The sequence below is a fragment of the Talaromyces proteolyticus genome (assembly GCF_021365285.1).
Source record: "Talaromyces proteolyticus strain PMI_201 chromosome Unknown BGW36scaffold_7, whole genome shotgun sequence".
NCBI lineage: Eukaryota > Fungi > Ascomycota > Eurotiomycetes > Eurotiales > Trichocomaceae > Talaromyces > Talaromyces proteolyticus.
The window spans coordinates 623,948-644,117 of NW_025764283.1; the positions used below are offsets into that span (position 1 = coordinate 623,948).

The 20,170-nt window shown below is 46.4% G+C and overlaps 7 protein-coding genes across 7 annotated transcripts; 4 read left to right on the forward strand and 3 right to left on the reverse strand.

The window, feature by feature from the left end:
* Positions 1 to 94: 94 nt before the first annotated feature.
* Positions 95 to 6,269, forward strand: BGW36DRAFT_380256 (putative sister chromatid cohesion protein Mis4). Its single transcript, XM_046216307.1, has 5 exons — positions 95 to 448; positions 501 to 693; positions 755 to 885; positions 936 to 2,970; positions 3,031 to 6,269. Exons 1-5 carry the CDS (start codon positions 265 to 267, stop codon positions 5,843 to 5,845), a joined length of 5,358 nt encoding a protein of 1,785 aa, XP_046071043.1. The 5' UTR covers positions 95 to 264; the 3' UTR covers positions 5,846 to 6,269.
* A 153-nt stretch (positions 6,270 to 6,422) lies between these two features.
* Positions 6,423 to 7,822, reverse strand: BGW36DRAFT_380257 (Alpha/Beta hydrolase protein). The gene has a single exon (XM_046216308.1). The coding sequence runs from the start codon at positions 7,692 to 7,694 to the stop codon at positions 6,474 to 6,476; it is 1,221 nt and encodes a 406-aa protein (XP_046071044.1). The 5' UTR covers positions 7,695 to 7,822; the 3' UTR covers positions 6,423 to 6,473.
* Positions 7,823 to 7,979: 157 nt separating this feature from the next.
* Positions 7,980 to 9,959, reverse strand: BGW36DRAFT_181654 (C6 finger domain-containing protein). The gene is made up of 3 exons (XM_046209724.1): positions 9,625 to 9,959; positions 8,238 to 9,565; positions 7,980 to 8,094 (listed from the first exon to the last, which is right to left on the reverse strand). Exons 1-2 carry the CDS (start codon positions 9,736 to 9,738, stop codon positions 8,408 to 8,410), a joined length of 1,272 nt encoding a protein of 423 aa, XP_046071045.1. The 5' UTR covers positions 9,739 to 9,959; the 3' UTR covers positions 7,980 to 8,094; positions 8,238 to 8,407.
* Positions 9,960 to 10,078: 119 nt separating this feature from the next.
* On the forward strand, positions 10,079 to 12,838 carry BGW36DRAFT_380261 (putative NADH-ubiquinone oxidoreductase 64 kDa subunit). Its single transcript, XM_046216309.1, has 5 exons — positions 10,079 to 11,097; positions 11,151 to 11,491; positions 11,541 to 11,691; positions 11,758 to 12,489; positions 12,559 to 12,838. The coding sequence occupies exons 1-5, from the start codon at positions 10,281 to 10,283 to the stop codon at positions 12,573 to 12,575; spliced, it is 2,058 nt and encodes a 685-aa protein (XP_046071046.1). The 5' UTR covers positions 10,079 to 10,280; the 3' UTR covers positions 12,576 to 12,838.
* Positions 12,839 to 13,060: 222 nt separating this feature from the next.
* BGW36DRAFT_428134 (CTLH/CRA C-terminal to lish motif domain-containing protein) lies at positions 13,061 to 14,340 on the reverse strand (the record flags this gene model as incomplete). Its single annotated transcript, XM_046220507.1, has 4 exons — positions 13,061 to 13,576; positions 13,811 to 14,006; positions 14,194 to 14,273; positions 14,323 to 14,340. The coding sequence occupies 4 exons, from the start codon at positions 14,338 to 14,340 to the stop codon at positions 13,061 to 13,063; spliced, it is 810 nt and encodes a 269-aa protein (XP_046071047.1).
* Positions 14,341 to 15,061: 721 nt separating this feature from the next.
* Positions 15,062 to 17,215, forward strand: BGW36DRAFT_380270 (putative uridine kinase). The gene is made up of 8 exons (XM_046216310.1): positions 15,062 to 15,409; positions 15,467 to 15,594; positions 15,672 to 15,816; positions 15,885 to 15,927; positions 15,981 to 16,094; positions 16,145 to 16,186; positions 16,241 to 16,472; positions 16,524 to 17,215. The coding sequence occupies exons 1-8, from the start codon at positions 15,233 to 15,235 to the stop codon at positions 17,005 to 17,007; spliced, it is 1,365 nt and encodes a 454-aa protein (XP_046071048.1). The 5' UTR covers positions 15,062 to 15,232; the 3' UTR covers positions 17,008 to 17,215.
* A 127-nt stretch (positions 17,216 to 17,342) lies between these two features.
* Positions 17,343 to 19,914, forward strand: BGW36DRAFT_321010 (uncharacterized protein). The gene is made up of 2 exons (XM_046212642.1): positions 17,343 to 17,543; positions 17,666 to 19,914. Exons 1-2 carry the CDS (start codon positions 17,477 to 17,479, stop codon positions 19,762 to 19,764), a joined length of 2,166 nt encoding a protein of 721 aa, XP_046071049.1. The 5' UTR covers positions 17,343 to 17,476; the 3' UTR covers positions 19,765 to 19,914.
* Positions 19,915 to 20,170: the final 256 nt, after the last annotated feature.

The window sequence follows — 20,170 nt, forward strand, 5'->3', positions numbered from 1 at the left end:
TTGACTGGCTGCAGGACTAGCGTCGATGGCGGTGGAGAACAGCCTGTAACGGCGGCAAATAGCAGAGGCTTGCGCGCTTAACGTGCGGCAACTGCTTCACGGAACATCCCAAGTTGAAGTGAGGAGCGACATATCACTGACAGTCTCATTGATGGCCGTGGCTCTCTTCTGTTTCACTCATTTTAAAAACCATGTGCCTGCCGGTACCGCAAATTCATGACTCGATAAGCTAGCAATTCCGGCCGTTGGGAGGAGCAAGACGCCATGGACCACCGCCGGCCAACCATACAGGTAGTCATCAACAATGGCGTGGGACAGCCCCAAGGTCATGACCCCGGGGCTCAAAATGGATTTTCAAACGGGATTGGACAGCGGCATAGACGGCCCTTGCAGGTAGACGAAGCTTTGCAGTATTCGCCAATGACCAGCGCGCCGGTTTTTGGCCTAGGTATCCCCCCCTCTCACTGTGTCGTCACCAAACTGTCACTGATGAAAGGAAGACTCCATCACACAGCCCGACGTTGGCGGACAAGCCTCAGCAAACTTCCCCGCGTACTCTCGATCGACCGCTCGTAAAATAATAAAAGATCTGGACAATGAGACTCGTTCAGGATCAAACAGCTCGGCCCGGTTGGCGGCGGTTCGGAAAGAGCTGTTAAACGAACATCTGAATGCAGACAAGCTGTCAGAATTGTACGTTCACTCAGCATAGAACATGCAGTGCATTGCTAATGTAACCGTCATTTGCGTATAGCAAGTTCAAGTTGCCTCCAGGTCTAAGCCAGCCTGGCACTTCGTCGCAAAACCAGACCCGATCAGGAATGACCAAGAAACTGAGCCCATTTGCCAACATGATGCTAGACGCAGCCAATATAGCCTTTGCCTGTAAGAGTTGCGTGAGTGTTAACGTGAGGAAATGCTGATGGAAACTACAGACCCCCCTTTATCGGCTGCGCAGCTCCCCGGCGGTTCCTTCCTCCACAACGTCCAGGCCTCACAGCGAGCCTCTGCCATGCCCCCAGGATCGACACCCACCATGAAAGGTCAGAAGCAATTTCTACGGCCTGCTGTCGTCGTTCCACCGCTCGATCCGTCAAAGAGCTATCACCTGGGCGAGGATCAAGGTACCGCCAAGCGACGAAAGCTGAATGCCGAATACGAGACTTCAGCAACTGCCTTGCGGCTCAAAGCTCAGAAGGAGGAAGCAGATGTGGCTTTATTGAAACTACAGGATCTTTTGCACGAAGTTTTTGAAACAGAAGACAGACTCGAGCCCGATACCTCTTCTGTCGCAGTGACCCAGGAATCAAATGCTATGTTCAGAGTTGCGAAGGTCTTGGAAGTGCGCCGGCCTATCCTTGGCCCAGAGAGCCACTCTAGACTTCAGAAGTCCCTGCAGAGGGTTGTAGGCTTTGGAAGGTTGCATGATATTCCCTCCGAGTACATTACCCGTGTCCAAAAAATGTGTGAGGAACCTATAATATCTGCACAAGGCCTGGACCTAAAGCTAGAAGATGCATCGAATGACTCCGAGGCGCAAACATGGCTTCAAAAACTCGAGGACATATATAATACTATGCTCGCCATTGGAACACTTCTTCAGACAATGTCGGGACGGCGGAGCGAGAAAGATTTATGCCCCGAGGATTTAGTACAGGCAGTGCCCATCGTTTTAACAAATGTTTTCGACCACTGCATTATTCCTGCTGTGGAATCCCGACCGTCTGGTACGGAATCAAAGCTTTTTGAGCTGGTCAGCCGCGAGAAAAGGATGATTGGAGGTTTGCTCTATCAGGCGAGGAAGCTTCTCGCGTCGTTGGCGAATTTCCTTTCACGAATTGATGTTTCCGAGGGAACCATTACATCGACAGAGTTTCTTGCAACTAAACTGATTTTTGTCGAGAACGCACACAATGACAAGGAATCCGCTGTCGGCTATCAAAAATTCGAATCTGTGCGTCGTGCAGCCATGGACGTCTTAGCTAAGATATTTTCTCGCTATCCAGATCAACGTCCATTCATTCTCGATGAGATTTTGGTGTCACTTGAGAAATTACCATCCACACGCCAAAATGCTAGACAATTCAAACTCATTGACGGCAAGAATATTCAATTGCTTACTGCTCTAGTTATACAACTAGTGCAAACTACAGCTATGGACGTCCGACAATCTAAAAGACTTAAATCCAAACGTCAACGTCGCGTTCCTCATGCGAATGACGATGATGACTCTACCAATGAAGAGGACGATGAGAGCGAGTCTGATGATGACGATGATAGATATGCGCCCAAGGCGTCCTTGGAACGACTTGCAAGCCGGGCAAACAAACTCTATGACAATTCTGTTCGCAGCGCTCAATATATTGTTAAATTCATTGTGCAACGAGCAATGACATCAACAAAGAGTGGAGATCAGCCCTATCGAAACATTCTTGATTTGTTCACAGAAGATTTGATCAGCGTCTTGGGATCAACAGATTGGCCTGCCGCGGAGTTACTTCTACGTATTCTTGCATCACACATGGTTGGCATTGCTGAGCTTGACAAAAGCCCCGCGACTGCGAAAAACATGGCTCTTGAATTACTTGGCTGGATGGGTTCTGGTATTTCGGATCTTACGGCCTCTGCCCAGCATTTGATGCCTTCTATGGAGGATGGAGGTAATAGTATCACTGAGTACCTTCGACAACTCTATGACGAGTATTCCAGGCATGCCTTGCATGTACAAGATTTGGTTGCTGTAGACGGGCCGTATCGCATCGCATTAGAGTACCTTCAAGACCGGGACCTAGACAATTGGCAGCTGGCCAGTGCTCGAGGCTACTATGTAGTTCAGTGGGCGAAAACAGTAGTATCTGCATATTACGATTCTGGTGATAGAGACACGGCCGGTCAAGATCGGCGAGTTAGCAACCTGTTATCTCTGCTTCCACGGCTGCTGTCGGATTCAAAGTGGTTGGAAACAAATAGGTATTTGATTCAACTTTTGTCGCAACACATGCATAGCAAAACGTACTAACTAGCTTACAGTCACTATAATAATGTTTCTACTGCGCATGGAAAGTTTGCATACATTTTGACGGTTCTCAACATGGGATTCTCTAAAGCCTTTGATACAATTTTGAAAGTCCTATTAAATTCTATCACGAGTGACCAAGCGAAAGTCAGGAGTCGTAGCTTGAAAAGTGTCATAACAATGCTCGAGAAGGACCCGAGCCTTCTTGATCGAGACTCTTCTGTGATGCGGGTAATTTTAAGATGTGCTACAGACGCGTCTCCTATGGTTCGCGACTCCGCTCTCTCTTTAATCGCTAAGTGCATTGTTTTGAAGCCAGGTCTCGAGGAAGAGGGGTGTCGAGCTATTCTTGCCTGCGCCAGTGATGCCACAGCTGGCGTTCGGAAGCGTTGCATCACACTCTCTAAAGACATATTTCTCAAGACGATGCGCCAAGAGCTGAAACTGGCCATTCTTGACAACCTGCTCCAAAGAACCAGTGACTTCGAAGAAGGCGTTGCTAGCCAAGCGCGGCAGACTATTGAGGAACTCTTGTTTGCACCTTTCTTCTCCACGATTGACAGCCTGCAGGATGCACCAAAAGCCAAAATGGCATTAGCAGACCAGGTCTCTCTCATTGTAAACCTGGTCCAGAGGAGTGAAAATGCCGCAGACAAGTTAGGGTCTTTTTTGAGAAAGATGATATCGGAGACTACCAAAACCCCCAGTTCAAATTTCAAGGTTTGTAAAGCAATGGTAGCTAACATGTTTGAGAGAGTTGTTGACGACTCTGCCTCATCTGAAAAAGATGGCCACCAGGCTCTTCTTCAGACTATCACGGTTTTTGCGAAAGCTAATTCCAAACTTTTTGTCACTGAACAGCTCCAAGCTCTACACCCATATATCGGAAACTTGATCACTGCGGATGACCTATTTGTCTTTCGGTCGGTGGTTGTCATTTACCGTTGTGTTCTTCCTTACATATCTTCTGCGCACAATTCTTTTCTCAAAGAGGTCCAAAATGACCTTTTCAAGAGCGTCGCAAAACTGGCTCGATCTGAGTTGAATGAAGTTATGGCGTGCCTCTGGACTATCAATGGTGTACTTCAAAACCCAGACAGATTGGTTAAGCTCACAATTTCTGTATTGAAAGGCATTGGCCAAGCCAAAGGGGTTGATCTCATGGAAAGCAGTAAGAAAGATCTGCTAAACCGGGCTCGCAGCTATGTGCGCATTGCTGGTTGTGTGGGAAGACACTGTGACCTTGAAAAGTTCGAACCACACTTCAAAAAGTCGTTTCCTACGTGGAAAGGGGGCTCTGTAGCGGGCCTGCTTGTTGACTTCCTTTTACCCTTCATTCCTCAGAACCAACCGCTAGAACTAAGAACGATGGCTCTAGAGAGTCTTGGGTCTATCTGCCAATCATGGCCTGCACAGTTCAGCCGAGAAGAACCTAGACGAGCAATTTCGTCTGTATTTCAAGAAGACAATGCCAGTCTACACAACATTATTCTTCGGGCATTTTCTGATTTCTTTGCTATTCATGAGGGTAAATCAGAAAAGCTTGTCCAGCCACAGACTGACTCTTCTGATCCCGAAGCAACTACCAGACTAGGTGGATCTTTGAAAGCCAGCGATAATGACGGTGCTGCAGCATTAATTGCCCAGCACTTCCTCAAAGACATGATACGAATAGCTCAGTCCAGACAAGATTCGTACTCATTGACTGCTATCGAACTCATTGCAAGCATCAACCGCCAGGGCTTAGTCCATCCGAAAGAATGTGCAGGTGTTTTGGTTTCGTTAGAAACTTCAAATATCCCCGCCATCGCAAAGGTTGCTTTTGAAACGCACAAAATGCTCCATCAACAATACGAATCCATGTTTGAACGCGAGTACATGCGAGCAGTCCAAGATGCTTTTATTTACCAAAGGGATGTTGTAGGTGACTCTAATGGAGCGTTGGTACGCCCTTATATCGCAAAACTTGCTCCGCTTTTCGAGATTGTCAAAATCAGCAATAGCAAATATCAGAAGAAATTTCTTTTCAATCTGTGCTCAAAGGTCAACTTTGAGCCTAAAAAACTTGATACGACTGGGAATCCGCCGGATCATCTACTTCTCGCAAGATTTTTGTGTCAGAATCTAGCGTTCTTTGAATTTGCACAAATCGCTGAATTACTGCCGACTATTGCATGCATGGAAAAAATTGTTTCTGCTACAGGCACAATCGTTGCCCACGCCATCGAGTCTGAGATATTTCCTCCTCAACTCGAACCCATCAAGCCGGAAGGCGACCCGGACCAATTTATGCTTAACAACCAACCCGATAACAATCCCTCGCATGTTGTCAGTCCCCGTGTTCTGCGACACCTCACTACTGCCGCTGCTATTTTATCGATGTTGTGGGAAGCGCGCTCACATTTGAGGAGGCAATACGGTATCAACTCACCTGTCAGGGAGAAGGAACCCAAGGGCAATACTAAAGAACTCAACAAGGCCCCGGTTAAAGCTCATGGGGTAAATGGTGATCGCTTCTGGGAGGCCATCTCGAAGAACATGACCTGTCTTGACAGTGAAGAAAACATGCTAGTGAAATGCCGCACGTTCGCTACGCTGCTCTCCATTGATGACGAGCTAAAGGTTGCTGGTGATGATGATGCTGATGCGGATAGCCTGGATGATGGTCTTGATGATGATATTCCCGCCGTCAACGGCAACAAGCCCATGAAGCGAAAGAGCTCGCATTCTGGAGGCATTCCCCCGAAGCGTCCCAAGAGCAAGAATCGAAATAATGCTGGCAAGAAACGAAATAGCTCCGAGCCTGAAGATGTCGTGCTTTTTGATTGAGCCCATAACCGGTTTCCCACTTGCTTACCTTCTTCTATAACATTTCAATTTCTGATAGCGAGGCGTTATTCGCGTGAAGGCGAAAGACTATGGGTTTCATCGAGCCTGGTTTAGTTTTCTTTCTTGTGTGTATATTCGACTATTTCTATTCCACGCAACGAGTGGAAGTATTTGCATTGAGCGTTTATATTCTATTATATAATAAAGGTCACAGAAAGCAGCGCAAAAAGCTACTCGTCAACATGTATTGGGGCAGGGTCAATATTACACTATTCTACGGGTTTTGAAACATTGATGATCCATTCTTATGCTAAATTTGGTATCACAAGATCGTATAGCTGTCCATTGGTAGATTTGATATCAAATGTTTCATCTATATACCTTCAACATACATGTAGAATTTATCAATTGATGCATCCGGAACGCCACAATTTACATATGTACATATATACATATAACGTTCGAGAACCGTTTAGGTTAAACACAACATTTGAAGTTGAAAATTATACTTGTAATTGATATACAATTAAGTATAATAGCCAAAGGGTAAATCCAATTTTAAATCAACTATGATATTGGTATACGTAGATTCTAGATAGACGTTAATCGTTTAATAAATGACGTTTGTCTAAGATTGAAATAGACGCTCCATCAAATAATCACAGATTACTTGGCTAAGCCTTGCAAACGAGCCACAATGGCAATGCAAACTCGCTCCCTCTTCTCTTGTCAGCTGAACAAATGTTTTCTCACACTTCAGTCTTTTGTACAGTTCTTCCGGTTGGCCTGCCAGGAAATGATCGTCCGGCGCATCTAATACAAGCACTGGTGTCTTGATATTTTCCACGATGCCTTCGAGAGTGTACTCGTCCGTTTTGCGCATCATGTCAACCCCAGAGGAAACTCCAAACACCCATTTGCCATTCAGCACAGCCCACTTGATCCCCGTATTCCATCTCATTTTGAGCTCCAAGAACCTGTTCACAGTGGTGTCCCACCCATAACGAATCAGAAGCTTTGCGAGGGCAGGTGATTCGCGGCGAAATGCGCTGCCAAAGTCATACACGCCATCATTCAGGACAATGGCTGCTGCACGGTGCTCAAAGGCAGCTGCTCTCGCCACCAGATAACCTCCCATGCTCATGCCATACAGAACGATTTTGCTTTGATCTACATCCGGATGTGTGATAACGTAGTCGATGACTGGGGTGACAACTTTCTCCCAATCATACCGAAAGACTAACTTCTGTTGCCGGAGAGCGTCTCCCTGCCCTGGCCCATCAAAGCAAAGTACGTTAAATCCAAGCTCGAGCATTGACGCAGCGCACGATAATCCAACCTCCTCCTTAGTTGAATCATAACCCCCATTGACTATCACAGTCGCTGCCGGCCTAGAAGATTTGGCTTTGGGTCGGATGAAAATACCCGGAAGTGTCGTGGTTTGATACGGAATATTCACCTTCTCAAGGGTCCATGGCATAAGTTCTGCGCCAGCGAAAAACATCGCCGAGCTGAGTTCTGCTAGCTCCTTTGATACATCGTCATCAAATGGGTTTTCGCGGCGGTAAAATTCGGCGGTACGGTAGTAGTTGGATGCACGCAAGAACGCATCTCGAGCGCCAGATGTGTTTCCTTTGGCTAAACTATTTTGCGCGTTGGTGACAGCTCGATCTGCTGCCTTTCGCCATTCTTGGAGCCAGCCACTTTCATCGCCCGATGGTATGCGAGAGCATATAGATAGGACTTCGGCGACGTCTGCAGCGCCAAAACTGGCATAGCCAATTGCCCTGAGTGCTTCAAAGGTGAATGATGGGTTACGAGGGAAGAGGTAGTTTATTAGGGATGGCATGTTGGAGATGTTCAGCGGTGTATAAATGTATGAACGTAGGAAAAGATCAAGGAAAAATGAACCAACTTGAACAACACTACATGCAATGACCTTTTATATATGTCAGAGTATAATTATTACAACCCCCCGCGCGATATTAAAGTTTATTTCATTGGAGTTACTGTTAGGAAATATTTCAATACAAGGGAACGCGGTCTGTTTCCTCTGCGAGACCCGAAAACGATTGCCTGATTGGGAATTGGAATTGCGCTAGCCTTTCTTGGAAGATGCGAACACGATTGCCCAGTTAGGATAACTCACATGGTAAACACACCGGCTCCAAAACTTGCTTTGTTTCTTCATTGTCTAATGACAATTGGGCTCTTGTGGTAATTTTCTAACAGTTGCCCATAGCGCGATCCTAGGGTATAGAAGTTAGGTATTGGCCATTACCAAAATTTCTCTCTCTGGTTTTGATTTTGATTTTGATATTCCAAACTCAACATGAAGACAATAATAGTCCTGAGGGGTGTATCAGCAATTCGAAAATGGTCAATAGCTTACTGGTCGATTGTAGGGGATAACAAGTAGCAATGAGTTATGGCACATCATCCTTCGCTTGACTAAGCTGTCTATCAATAATGATTGACATGTAATGAGCCAAAGGAATAAAGACTAAATAAAAACAAGTCGTTCAATGGAGACAGTAAGCAGCTCCATCTATACGGCTTCAATCAGACCACAGTTTCGTGGAGACGGGGAAGCCGACCACTCTCCCATTGCTCAAGTACCTGTAAGGGCCATTCTATCAAGTGTCTCCATTTCCCAGTCAAATTACCAGCAATAGCGCGTACCTCCTGGACTCCCCTTGCCCCAACCCACCAGATGTGCTCAAAGAAGATCCAAAAGGCAAAGTAGTGTGCAAGTATAGCCAGAGACCTCGGTTGACCTTGAAGCATCAATTCCATAAGCCGCTCGTTCATCAACATAGGGAAGATGATCATTCTTCTGCCTATCTTCCCTTCATCCATGCCACCTTTGACCGCGGCTCTTAGGCTGCCGAGGTAGTAGATAGCCCACTCGTACGCCTTCTGTACTTCCACATCCCATGGTTCCATATCTCTGTCTTCAGGATTTCTTTGTAACAGATACCAAAGACTGTCCTGCTCTTTCACACTATCCTCATTGGCTAGGGATATCATTGCGTGCTCAATAAATTGTAGTGCAATTGAATTTGGTTTATTCTCCATAATCCGATACGCCTCTTGAAAGACAGCGCTTGAAGATCCAGTGACCGTAAGCCATTCGATTGGTGGAGTATAGGGCTGAAGTGATCGGTTTTGAAGCAAGGCAAAAGCATAAATTCGTAACATACAAGATGTCACGCAAATTGCATCAATGTTTGCAGAGTTAATATTTCCGAGGTCAGTTTGATGATAACGTAGTGCCATTGAAAGGTATTTTTGCGGAGTATGCAAGGGAATATGAGTTTTCTCTTGGCTGCAACGTTCTTTATCAAGGGCTGCAAGGGAATACATAGCGTAAATCATAGCCTCATTCCGCAAACACATCTCAGGAACAGCGTCTGAGAAAACCGATCGAGAGAAATCATCAATGCCTAGCGTACCGCCTGTCTTGGAAACATACTGACACATGAGGCCAGCCTCTAGTAGCCGTCGCTCTTTCGACTCTGGCGGGTCGTCATCTAAGTCCATGTTGAGTTTGGATAAGCCACCGTAAGCCTCATGGCAGGCTCCATCGTTAATGGTCTCACCAGAGCATAGCGAAACAGATGTCGCTATTCTAGGCTGTCTTCTGGGTTGTGCTCCACGATAATGGCATGGCGTCCCATGTCGCTTGCAGTTTTTACATAGAGGCTTGGCCTCATCGCACTATTTCAAATCTCCTTAGTATTGTGTATTATCTAAGTCGGGAACAGTACATGGCTCACTTTGACGTGACGAGATTTGCATCGTTCACAGCCTAACCTAGACTTCTTTGAATTCAATTTCGAGATGTGGTATGCCCCACAAGTCCTGTCGTCCAGAGAATACGAAGAAAACATGGCTGTTTTCAAGATCCTTGACTGCAAAGATGTTGGTAACTTCGTGAGTCATGTTAGATAGCCCTAAATGTATGTTCCGTGCTGCATGGAGAATGGGGATAGAGTCATCTCTAACTCGGCCGAATGTCAAAGCTGCGGGCTATTGTCTGCTGCAGTACAGCAGAAGAGCCAGGATGTTGTCATGCAAGGAGCAGAATTAGCATAGAGATATTAATAGATGCATGATGCATCTCGGAGAATCGGCAGTCACGTGGCGCGAGGTCCCACCGCCACTGCCGATTCCCGACCGAAACGCACCTCAGGCATCGATGACGTCCGCGGCGAACCTATCACCGCTTATCGTCACCCGGTGAAGTTAGATTAATGCTACGGCACCCTACATCATTGCGCTCTGTTTCACATTGTTTTTCACTTCTCTCTCTACTCTCATCTGCCAGTTTGAAGCTTTTTTCTTGTCAATCGTTCGATAATGGTTGCATTGCGCTACTAAAAGTTTCTTCGCTTTCGCCTATAGCATTTTCAATTGCATCTATCTCCCAGTCATGCAGACGGCCGTGGCCAGGCGGCTTGCCGGGCTTCCCGTCTTCCAGAATGCCTCGTCGCTTTCTCGTCCTTTGAGTAGGCAACGATTCTTCTTGCCTGCCAGACCGTCTGGATGCCGACCTATATCCATTTACCATGTGCAGCCCGTCTCTCGTTTACGCCAAGCGGCCCAAAAGCCGCTCTGTCCTGCTAGCCAAGGCGTCCGCTACATGTCAGATGAGAAGAAGAGTATATGGCGCCGCCCGGTGTTAAGAGTACTGTATCATTTGTTTGCATACTGTGGGCTTATTATTGTCGGCGGTGGTGCCGTGGTCGCAGGCGTCTTCATCTATGATGCGACAACATATCGCGAAGATCCCAGCATGGAAGATATCCCTGTGTCAGAATTGGCATTGAATCCTAAGCGCGGAGGTCCTAAGAACTTGCCGATTGCGGAGATACTGGTGGACGATGAAGATTGTGAGAACATGCAGGAACAGCGCGACAAGCCAAAGCTGGTTATCCTGGGCACTGGTTGGGGTAGTGTCGCTCTGCTGAAGACCTTGAAACCTGGAGACTATCACGTCACGGTGGTTTCGCCTGTCAACTACTTCCTTTTTACGCCAATGCTTCCATCTGCGACTGTTGGTACACTGAGCTTAAAGTCTCTTGTCGAACCCATACGACGCATCGTTCACCGCGTGCGCGGCCACTTCTTGAAGGCTGAGGCGGAGGATATCGACTTTTCCTCAAAATTAGTAGAAGTTTCGCAACTAGACGCGAACGGAAAGCGCCAGCACTTCTATTTGCCCTATGACAAGCTTGTCATCGCTGTTGGTATGTCATCATGACTGTTAACATAAATCTGTTTACTAAATTGAAAACCTCAGGATCGACTACAAATCCGCACGGCGTTAAGGGACTTGAGCATTGCAATTTTTTGAAAACAATAGACGATGCGCGACAGATTAAGAACAAAGTGACGGAAAATATGGAGCTCGCATGCTTGCCCACGACGTCGGATGAGGAACGCAAGCGATTGCTTTCTTTCGTCATCTGTGGCGGCGGTCCAACGGGCGTGGAGTTTGCAGCCGAACTATATGATCTTCTCAATGAAGATTTAAGAGTAAATTTCCCGAAGATTTTACGGAATGAAATTTCTGTGCATCTCATTCAGAGCCGGGGTCACATTCTGAACACCTACGATGAGGCCCTTTCAAAATATGCAGAGGTAATACCGCTTGGAAATTGGGTCGATGATCAGTTCTAACTTTGAACAGGCACGTTTTGCTCACGACCAAGTGGAAGTTTTAACCAATTCAAGAGTCAAGGAGGTAAAGTCAGACAAGATCCTGTTTACACAGGTGGAGGATGGCGTGACCGTGACGAAAGAGATACCGACAGGATTTTGCCTGTGGTCAACTGGAGTCTGTAAGTACATGTATTATTATTACCCATTCTCGTGACAACAACTAAATGTGGCTGTTTCGCAAAAAGCGCAAACCCCATTTGCACAAAAAATCGCCAAGAAAATCGAAACACAAAACAACAAACATGCATTAGAAACAGATTCTCACTTGCGATTGATTGGAGCACCTATGGGCGATATCTACGCTATTGGCGATTGCTCCACCGTTCAGAACAACGTGGCTGCGCACATGATTACTTTCCTACGCACCATCGCCTGGGAGAAAGGCAAAGACCCTGAAAAGGTACACCTGACATTTAGTGAATGGCGAGATGTAGCAGAGCGGGTGAAGAAGCGATTCCCCCAAGCTGCAAACCATCTTCGACGCTTGGATCGATTGTTCCAGGAATACGACAAGGATCATTCTGGAACCCTCGACTTTAACGAATTACACGAACTATTACTGCAAATCGACTCTAAACTCACCTCACTTCCCGCTACAGCGCAACGCGCCAATCAACAGGGTGAGTATCTCGGTCGCAAATTCAACCAGATTTCCAAGACCCTGCCGGGAATGAAAGCCAACGAGATTGATTACGGTGACCTTGACGAGGCAGTTTACAAAGCCTTCAAATACAAGCACTTGGGCAGCTTGGCCTATATTGGAAACGCAGCCATCTTCGACTTCAACGGCGTCAACTACAGCGGTGGCCTTCTAGCCGTGTACCTTTGGCGCAGTATCTACTTTTCGCAAAGTGTCAGCCTGCGCACACGTATCTTACTGGCAATGGACTGGACAAAGAGGGCCTTTTTTGGCAGAGGTATGTTCTTCTTTTTAACTTATAAACCACTTACCTGGACCTTGAGGCCAATGCTAACATGATTTTCAGATATCATGAGTTTTTGAGCCTATCTGTATATACGATTTTAATATTTTTGCAACGGATACAATCTATGAAAGATTTGCTAGTCTTGGATGTGAATAGTTGGAGGTTTACTTTTCAGTAATTTGGCGTTTTGCATTGATGCATCGAATTGTTAAAGAATATTTTAATTCCTCCATGATCGCTCGTATCGATTCGTTCCTAGTATGATCTTTAAATTCGGTGGCGTCAAGTATAAATCAAATCATTTGATAGATTGAACGAGGTAGAGAATGAAGATATATAGACCACTTATATTGTCATTTCTACAAATGGAAATTGTACCTGGTATAGTGCAAATGCAACAAATACCAACGATTACATATACCGAATCCCCAACGCCATGCTAACAAAACAAGCAAATAGGACAAGCACTCCGTATAAACATCGCAAAGCTGTTGGTGGCTTGTTTGTCATGGGAGATAACTTCCCGGTCAACCAGCGCACTGAGGACTAGATAAATAGAAGTTTACGCAATCATGGGGTCGATGGATCCATCGTTGGCCATGACGGCATCATCTGAACTGCCGTTTTGACTGGGGCGGTGTTGAGCATTGGCTGTCGACTTATCACTGTGCAGTCCGATATCAAGATGATCGGGAATTGCCTGCTTAGTGTCTCGGGCCTTTTGCTCCGCCCAAGCGCGTAGTTTTACCAAATTGCGCAGCCGGGCCTCTTTACGAGCTCCCTGGCTTTCTAGAATGGCTTCATTGACCCTTGTGGCAATATCTTTGCGTAAGTCGGGATGAAGAAGATTGGCCAACGGAACAGTCAAGTTCTCCGCCGGAAAGATGAGAAGGGCTAAGGTTCGCTCTAAATCTTCAAGAAATTGAGGATTGGTAGGCGCTCGCGGTGCAAGCCGAGATGTGGCAAAGTCCAGCGCGGGAGTAATATCTCCGTTAGGAGTAGATGTACATTTACGGATCAGTTCAACAAGTTGTAACCTGAGCAGGGAGAAGTGAAGAGACGGGTCTTCATCTAATATCTGTAACATGGGAGATCATGTTAGCTGCTGATGCAACAGAGAGTCAGGTGCAAGATGAAAAGTGAGGCTGTCAAGAAAATCGAGACAATATGTTGCTCATACTGAGGACTGAAGATGAGTTTTTATCATCAACACCCAAAAGAGGGTATATTATGAGTGGTGCATGAAACTGGTATAATCATAGCAAGATACGATGGGTAAAAAGAAGGAAAAGCTAGGCAGGGTATGTCATACCTGGGGGTTTAGTTCGTTGATCTTCTCAATAGCGGTTTGGATATCGCCCGAGTGAATAGCACTGCGGATCTCTACGCGTTCCTCGATGGACCCAATATCGGCCTTCGGCTGAATATTAGCCTCGACGGCGAATCTCTTTGCCGCTGCCGGATAACCGTTGGTGACGAGGTAGTCCATGACCAAGCAATTGATATCACTACCGGAATCATCAGTTAGAATGTCGATCAAAACAAAAATCAAGTGACAAAAGGCAATAATTAACGCCAAGTCAGATTTTCAAGTTAACATAGTTTCCTCAAGATATCTTTTTGGAGAGATTCCCAACTTGTGTTTGACACATCATGAACGGCGAGGCGATTAGGAAAAGACGTCTGACAACTCACGCTTTCGATGCTTTCACCTCGTCGACCCTTCGTTCAAACTGGTGCCATGTTGGCGTTGTGGAGGAGGATGTAGGAGACATCTGAGTACGTTAGGACGGCGAGCTCCGGCGCGTACGGCGGGGTGCCTACCACATTGGTAGAGGCCATGGCTATCATAACATTTCTCAGCCTACTGGTAGGTTCTGCAATGATAGTGTGGCTGTCTGTCGAGCTTCTGTCGAGCCGTCGAGACAGAAGCCATTGGGGACTTCGTAAGAGAGACCTGTGAAGAGGAAAAAGAAGAGAGAGAAGGCCAAGCGAGAGGCTGGTAAGGAAAAGCTGGTTGGCGCTAGAGCCGGCGCTCAAGTCGGCCCGAGACCCCGTTCCGGCCCTGTCACGTGAGTTCCCATCCTTAGGCTGTATCTAATTACTATCACCAATAGTAATGCGGCGCAGTACATACATACCCTGCATGTGGCTGAACGTCCTTGTCTAGCTGAATGCCCTGTATATGATTCAGGAATATAGTTGACTATTACTTTCAATATATTCAGAATGTTTGAGATAATACAATAGAATCAGTATCAGTATCAATTGGACTTGTCAGATGAGACCCACCTGGCCGTGCAACTACACAGGATATTGCTGCCAGAGCATTATGAGCCGACTTCCCAATTTATATGGAGTATACAAACTTAATGCCGACAACAGCCTGGATATAGTCGAATGTAAAAAGTGAAATGATATCGTTAGAGACCCATTAATGACTTGTCCGCCGTAGTTACCTGGTGCCAAGAAACCTGTGTGGCGCCACACCGTAGCCTTACCGTTCTGGGAAAGGCGCCTTACAGCTTATCGCGGGAATGGCCTTGCACGCGAGCAACACTAACGTTAAAAAATCGGTTATGCAGAACATTCCTGCATGTTTTGTCATGATTCGACGGCAGGTTTAGTGCAGGCTTGTGCTGCTGGCAATGTGTAAGGTGTATATGGACATCATTGCCGTCTAGCCTAGTTCCCAATTTGGTAACATTGCTGCTGCTATTTCACAGAAACCGCCATGGAGTCCCTTCCCCCGATCTATTCAACCGCCACCAATCTGAAACAGGGTTATTCTCCGCCATGGGAAGATCTCAGCATTATTGGTATTGCAGGGAGCTCCGGCTCTGGCAAGACTTCTGTGGCAATGGAGATTATCAAGTCTCTGAATCTCCCGTGGGTGGTCATTCTTGTGATGGTAAACCCTACCTCAGAAAACAATTCATGATTAGCTCTGATCATAACTGGGGTGTAGGATTCGTTTTACAAAAGTTTGAATCCGGAGCAACATGAAAAGGCCCATAGAAATGAGTACGATTTTGATTGTCCCGACTCGATTGATTTCGATGCTCTAGTCCAGAGTCTACAGGACTTGAAACTCGGGTGAGCTTAGTCTTCAAGGCTCCCAAAGCTTGATGCTTCCTCAACAGCAACTAACATACAATGTTTCCTATTTTAAGAAAGAAGGCAAACATCCCAATCTATTCATTCAAGGAGCATCAGCGCCAGAAGGAAACGACTCCTCTTTATTCACCCCGCGTATTGATTTTAGAAGGAATCCTGGCTCTTCATGATCCTAGAATCTTAGATCTTCTTGACGCAAAGGTATGCTGCAGGAGATAACTATTTTGTTCCCCTTGTTTAGCTCTTGAAATATGCTAACATTGCTATAGATCTTTGTAGAAGCTGATATGGATGTATGCCTTGGCCGAAGAAGTAGGCCGACCATGACAAGTCCGTGTTTGGAATAATAATCTAATTATACGAAGTTTTACGCGATGTACGAGAGCGAGGCCGAGACGTTGAAGGAATCATCAAACAGTGGTTTACCTATGTCAAGCCGTCATACACCCAATATGTTGAACCGCAACGACATGTTTCAGGTTTGTTTCTGCGGTCCCTGCTCCTTACACTATAACTTATAGTGGGTTAGACATCATTATTCCCCGAGGAATTGAAAACAAAACAGCCATTAGTATGACCTTGATAGGCCGACTTAGACGTATTCAGCCGCGCTGACGAAATGAAGCCATGGTAGTGGAACACATTAGACGGCGACTCCAAGAAAAATCAGAGAAACATAAAGCAGATCTTGAAAAATTGCGTGCACTTGCTGCAGAGGAGATTCTTTCTGATAACGTCATCATCATGAAACCAACACCCCAATTCAAAGGCATGCACACGATCTTGCAGGATCCTGCTACTGAACAGGTCGACTTCGTGTTCTACTTTGACCGATTAGCCTCATTGCTTATCGAGAGGTAATTTAACATTACATCTGTATTGGACAACACGTTGACTTGCGTTTATAGGGCTCTGGACTGTACCGAATATGTCCCTGCTGCTGTTGAGACACCTAGCAAACAACGATATCATGGCATACATCCTTTGGGCACCGTCTCTGCCGTCGCCATTCTGAGAGGCGGATCTTGCATGGAGACTGCATTGAAGCGAACGCTACCAGACTGCATTACAGGCAGAATTCTCATCCAAACTAGCCCTCTAGCCTCGGAACCAGAGCTCCATTATCTCAAACTCCCACTAGGAATCGAAACTCATTCCACCGTGATGCTTCTAGATCCACAGATGGCTAGTGGAGGGGCAGCGCTAATGGCAGTCCGCGTCCTTATTGATCATGGTGTTGATGAGCACAAGATAGTCTTTGTGACTTGCGCTGCCGGGAAATGTGGGTTGCAACGGCTGACGGCTGTATATCCTGAAGTGAAAGTCGTTGTTGGGCGCATAGTAGACGAGGATGAGCCTCGATGGCTTGAGAATAGATACCTGGGCTGCTGATATATTCTATCAGCAGGCAAATCATTTGTATCATCACTTGCATGCCCAGCAGATGTTGATATCTGGGCTTAGATCCTCCCAGAATTGGTGAGGATCGTCTATTTTGCATTTATCTGGCTCCAGATTGGACTTTCAAACAGATAGCATAGCTTGTAGTTAGTTGTCATTTTATACGAACAATTGGACATGTGGTCTTCGTGCTATTTAATAATCCTCAGACAAACCAGTCTCAATCAATACGCCGTGAAACTATACGCTGGTCGAGTGTTAATACCGATAGCTCGGAAATAGACGCACGGACCATGCTCAAAAAAATATCCTCCGCTCAACCAACGGCAGTATTAAATAATTCAGCATACTTATTCTCCAACCACAGACTCACCGTCCGCACTTTTCTCTCAGTGAGCGTAAATCGATATAACTTTGTGACTTTGATTTACAGGTTGTATTACTCGCATTTCAATTGAACATGGCGGACCCTACCCGCAAGAAGGGAAAAGCCAGCAGCAAAGCCAAAGATGATGCGACAACCATTTGTAAGTCTATCCCATTTCCCTTGCTCTTGAATCGCACCGTACATATTTTTATTTCCACAATCATGGGAATACATCAAAAACTCTTCCTTTTTGATAGCACTAACATTTTCAACTTTATGCAGCCGATCAACGTTTTGCTAATATCCAAAGCGACCCTCGCTATCGTCTACCCAGCAAACGCCATACCCATGTCAAACTCGACAAGCGGTTTACGCACATGCTGCACGACCAGGAATTTTCCAGAAATGCCGCTGTAGATCGCTACGGACGAAAGCTAGCACATGATGACACTAAGAAAAAGCTCGAACGATTTTATCGCTTTGAGGATGAGGATGAGGATGAAGATGAAGATGCCGATGATGTCAGTGTTGATGATGACGATGAAGTTCTGAAAGAATTGGAAAGGGCGGACAAAAAGCCATATGATCCAGCGCGCGATGGAGGGTTTTCTGAATCGTCGTCGTCTGAGGAATCATCAAGTGAGGAGGATGATGAGGAGGAAGAAGACGGGCACGAGAATCGTGCCGGTGATGCCGAATTCCCGGCTAAAAGTCAATCTGATGTCCCCCTCGGTGAAGTGACAAATCGTCTTGCGGTAGTGAATCTTGACTGGGACAATATACGCGCTGAGGATCTCATGGCTGTCTTCTCGAGTTTTGCGACTAGTGGTCGTATCTCGCAAGTGTCGATATATCCCAGTGAATTTGGGAAAGAGAGATTGGAAAGAGAAGAAGTAGAAGGACCCCCCAAAGAAATTTTCGCATCATCCAAACATGACGAGGACAATCTAGATGATGACGAGGAGGAACTTGAAGATTCCGAAGAGGAAGAAGATATCAAAAAGTCTATTCTGAAGGAAGACCAAGGCGAGGAATTTAATACAACCCAATTACGAAAATATCAGCTTGAACGGTTGCGGTATTACTACGCAATTATTGAGTTTTCATCTAAAGCGACTGCGAAGCAAGTCTACGACTCTATTGATGGCACGGAATACCTCTCCAGCGCTAATTTCTTCGATCTCCGATTTGTTCCTGACGACACTGACTTCTCAGATGACAAGCCGAGGGAGCAATGCCAGCGCATACCTGACGGGTACAGACCTACAGAGTTTGTGACGGACGCTCTTCAACATAGCAAGGTTAAGCTTACGTGGGATACCGAGGACAAGGCCCGGAAGGAAGCACAAGCCAAAGCGTTCAGAGGTGGTCGGAAAGAAATTGAGGAGAATGACCTGAAAGCCTACCTGGCTAGTGACAGCTCCGATGACGAGGAGGAAGGAGTTGAAGTAGTTGATACCACCGTTACAGGCGGATCGGATTCGAAAATGTCAAAGAAGGAGACGGAAAGACAGCGAATGCGTTCTTTACTCGGTTTAAAAGATGAACCTACTCGATCATCATCGAAAAAAGAGAAAGAACCTGTGGGTGATATGGAGATTACGTTCACATCGGGCTTAGCCGGTGAACCGACTCGAGAATCCGTCTTTGAGAATGAGCCAATCGTTGAAGAAACCACAGTGGAACGTTATATTCGCAAGCAAAGAGAGCGAAAGCAACGAAGAAAGGAGAAATTCAAAGCAGCTAAGAGGGCTGAGAAGGCTGAGGATGATGATGCTGATGGTGACAAGGCTCAGCAAGATGATGCAGCTGAGGAAGAACTCGGTTTCGAAGATCCTTTCTTCAACGAGCCAGAGGCTAAAGTGACAAAAAACCGTGGCAAAGAGGAGCGACGCAAGAAACGTGAAGAAAAAGCGGCCGAAGAAGCTGCGGCAGCTTCTAAGCGTGCTGAACTTGAGCTTCTGATGGTAGATGATACATCCACGGGAATGAAGCACTTTGATATGAACGAGATTGAAAAGGCAGAGAAAAGGGCGCGTAAAAAGGGAAAGAAAGGCAAGAACAAGCAGACAGACGAGCAAGCAGCTGGCGCGGACGACTTTCAGATGGATACCACCGATCCTCGATTCACCAATCTGTATGATAGTCATGAGTTCGCGATCGACCCTACGAATCCGAAATTCAAGGCTACTTCGGGTATGAAGGCGCTTCTTGAGGAGAGCCGCAAACGCCGCCGGATACGCGACGACGCGAATGATGACGGACCTGTCGAGGAGTCCAAGAAGCGGAAGAAGGGCACTTCTAAGCGCGATGAGTCTGCACAAGACGAAGACATCCAGAAACTTCTAGCGCGCGTGAAGAGCAAAACGAAAAAGGCATGATATCATGTATTCCAGGACTGGAAAAGTTGGAATTACGGAGTTTAGGGCCGATGGTGCTGGCTGTATGCTGGTCTACATGTAGAATAAACTAATGCCATCATGACAATCCAAACTAGGGGCTTGTTATAGAATATCAGCCATGTAGTAGTGTACATGCAGATGTCGCGTCTACATTCAGTCGTACGGTAACTAGTATAATTGCATAGAAAGAAAGGCCTCGCACGGGCCTGGATCGCCGCCTCGGGCGGCGTGCAGATTTAGCCCGCTGCACGCTGCAGCCAGTCCTTGCTGTAAGCGCTCTAGCTTAGGCTTACATACCGTGCTGGGCTATCTTATCACGTCGGGTATCGGCATGTGCAGGTCTCCATCTGGCGTTTCGGCAAAGGGTGGCAAATGCTGGGGAATG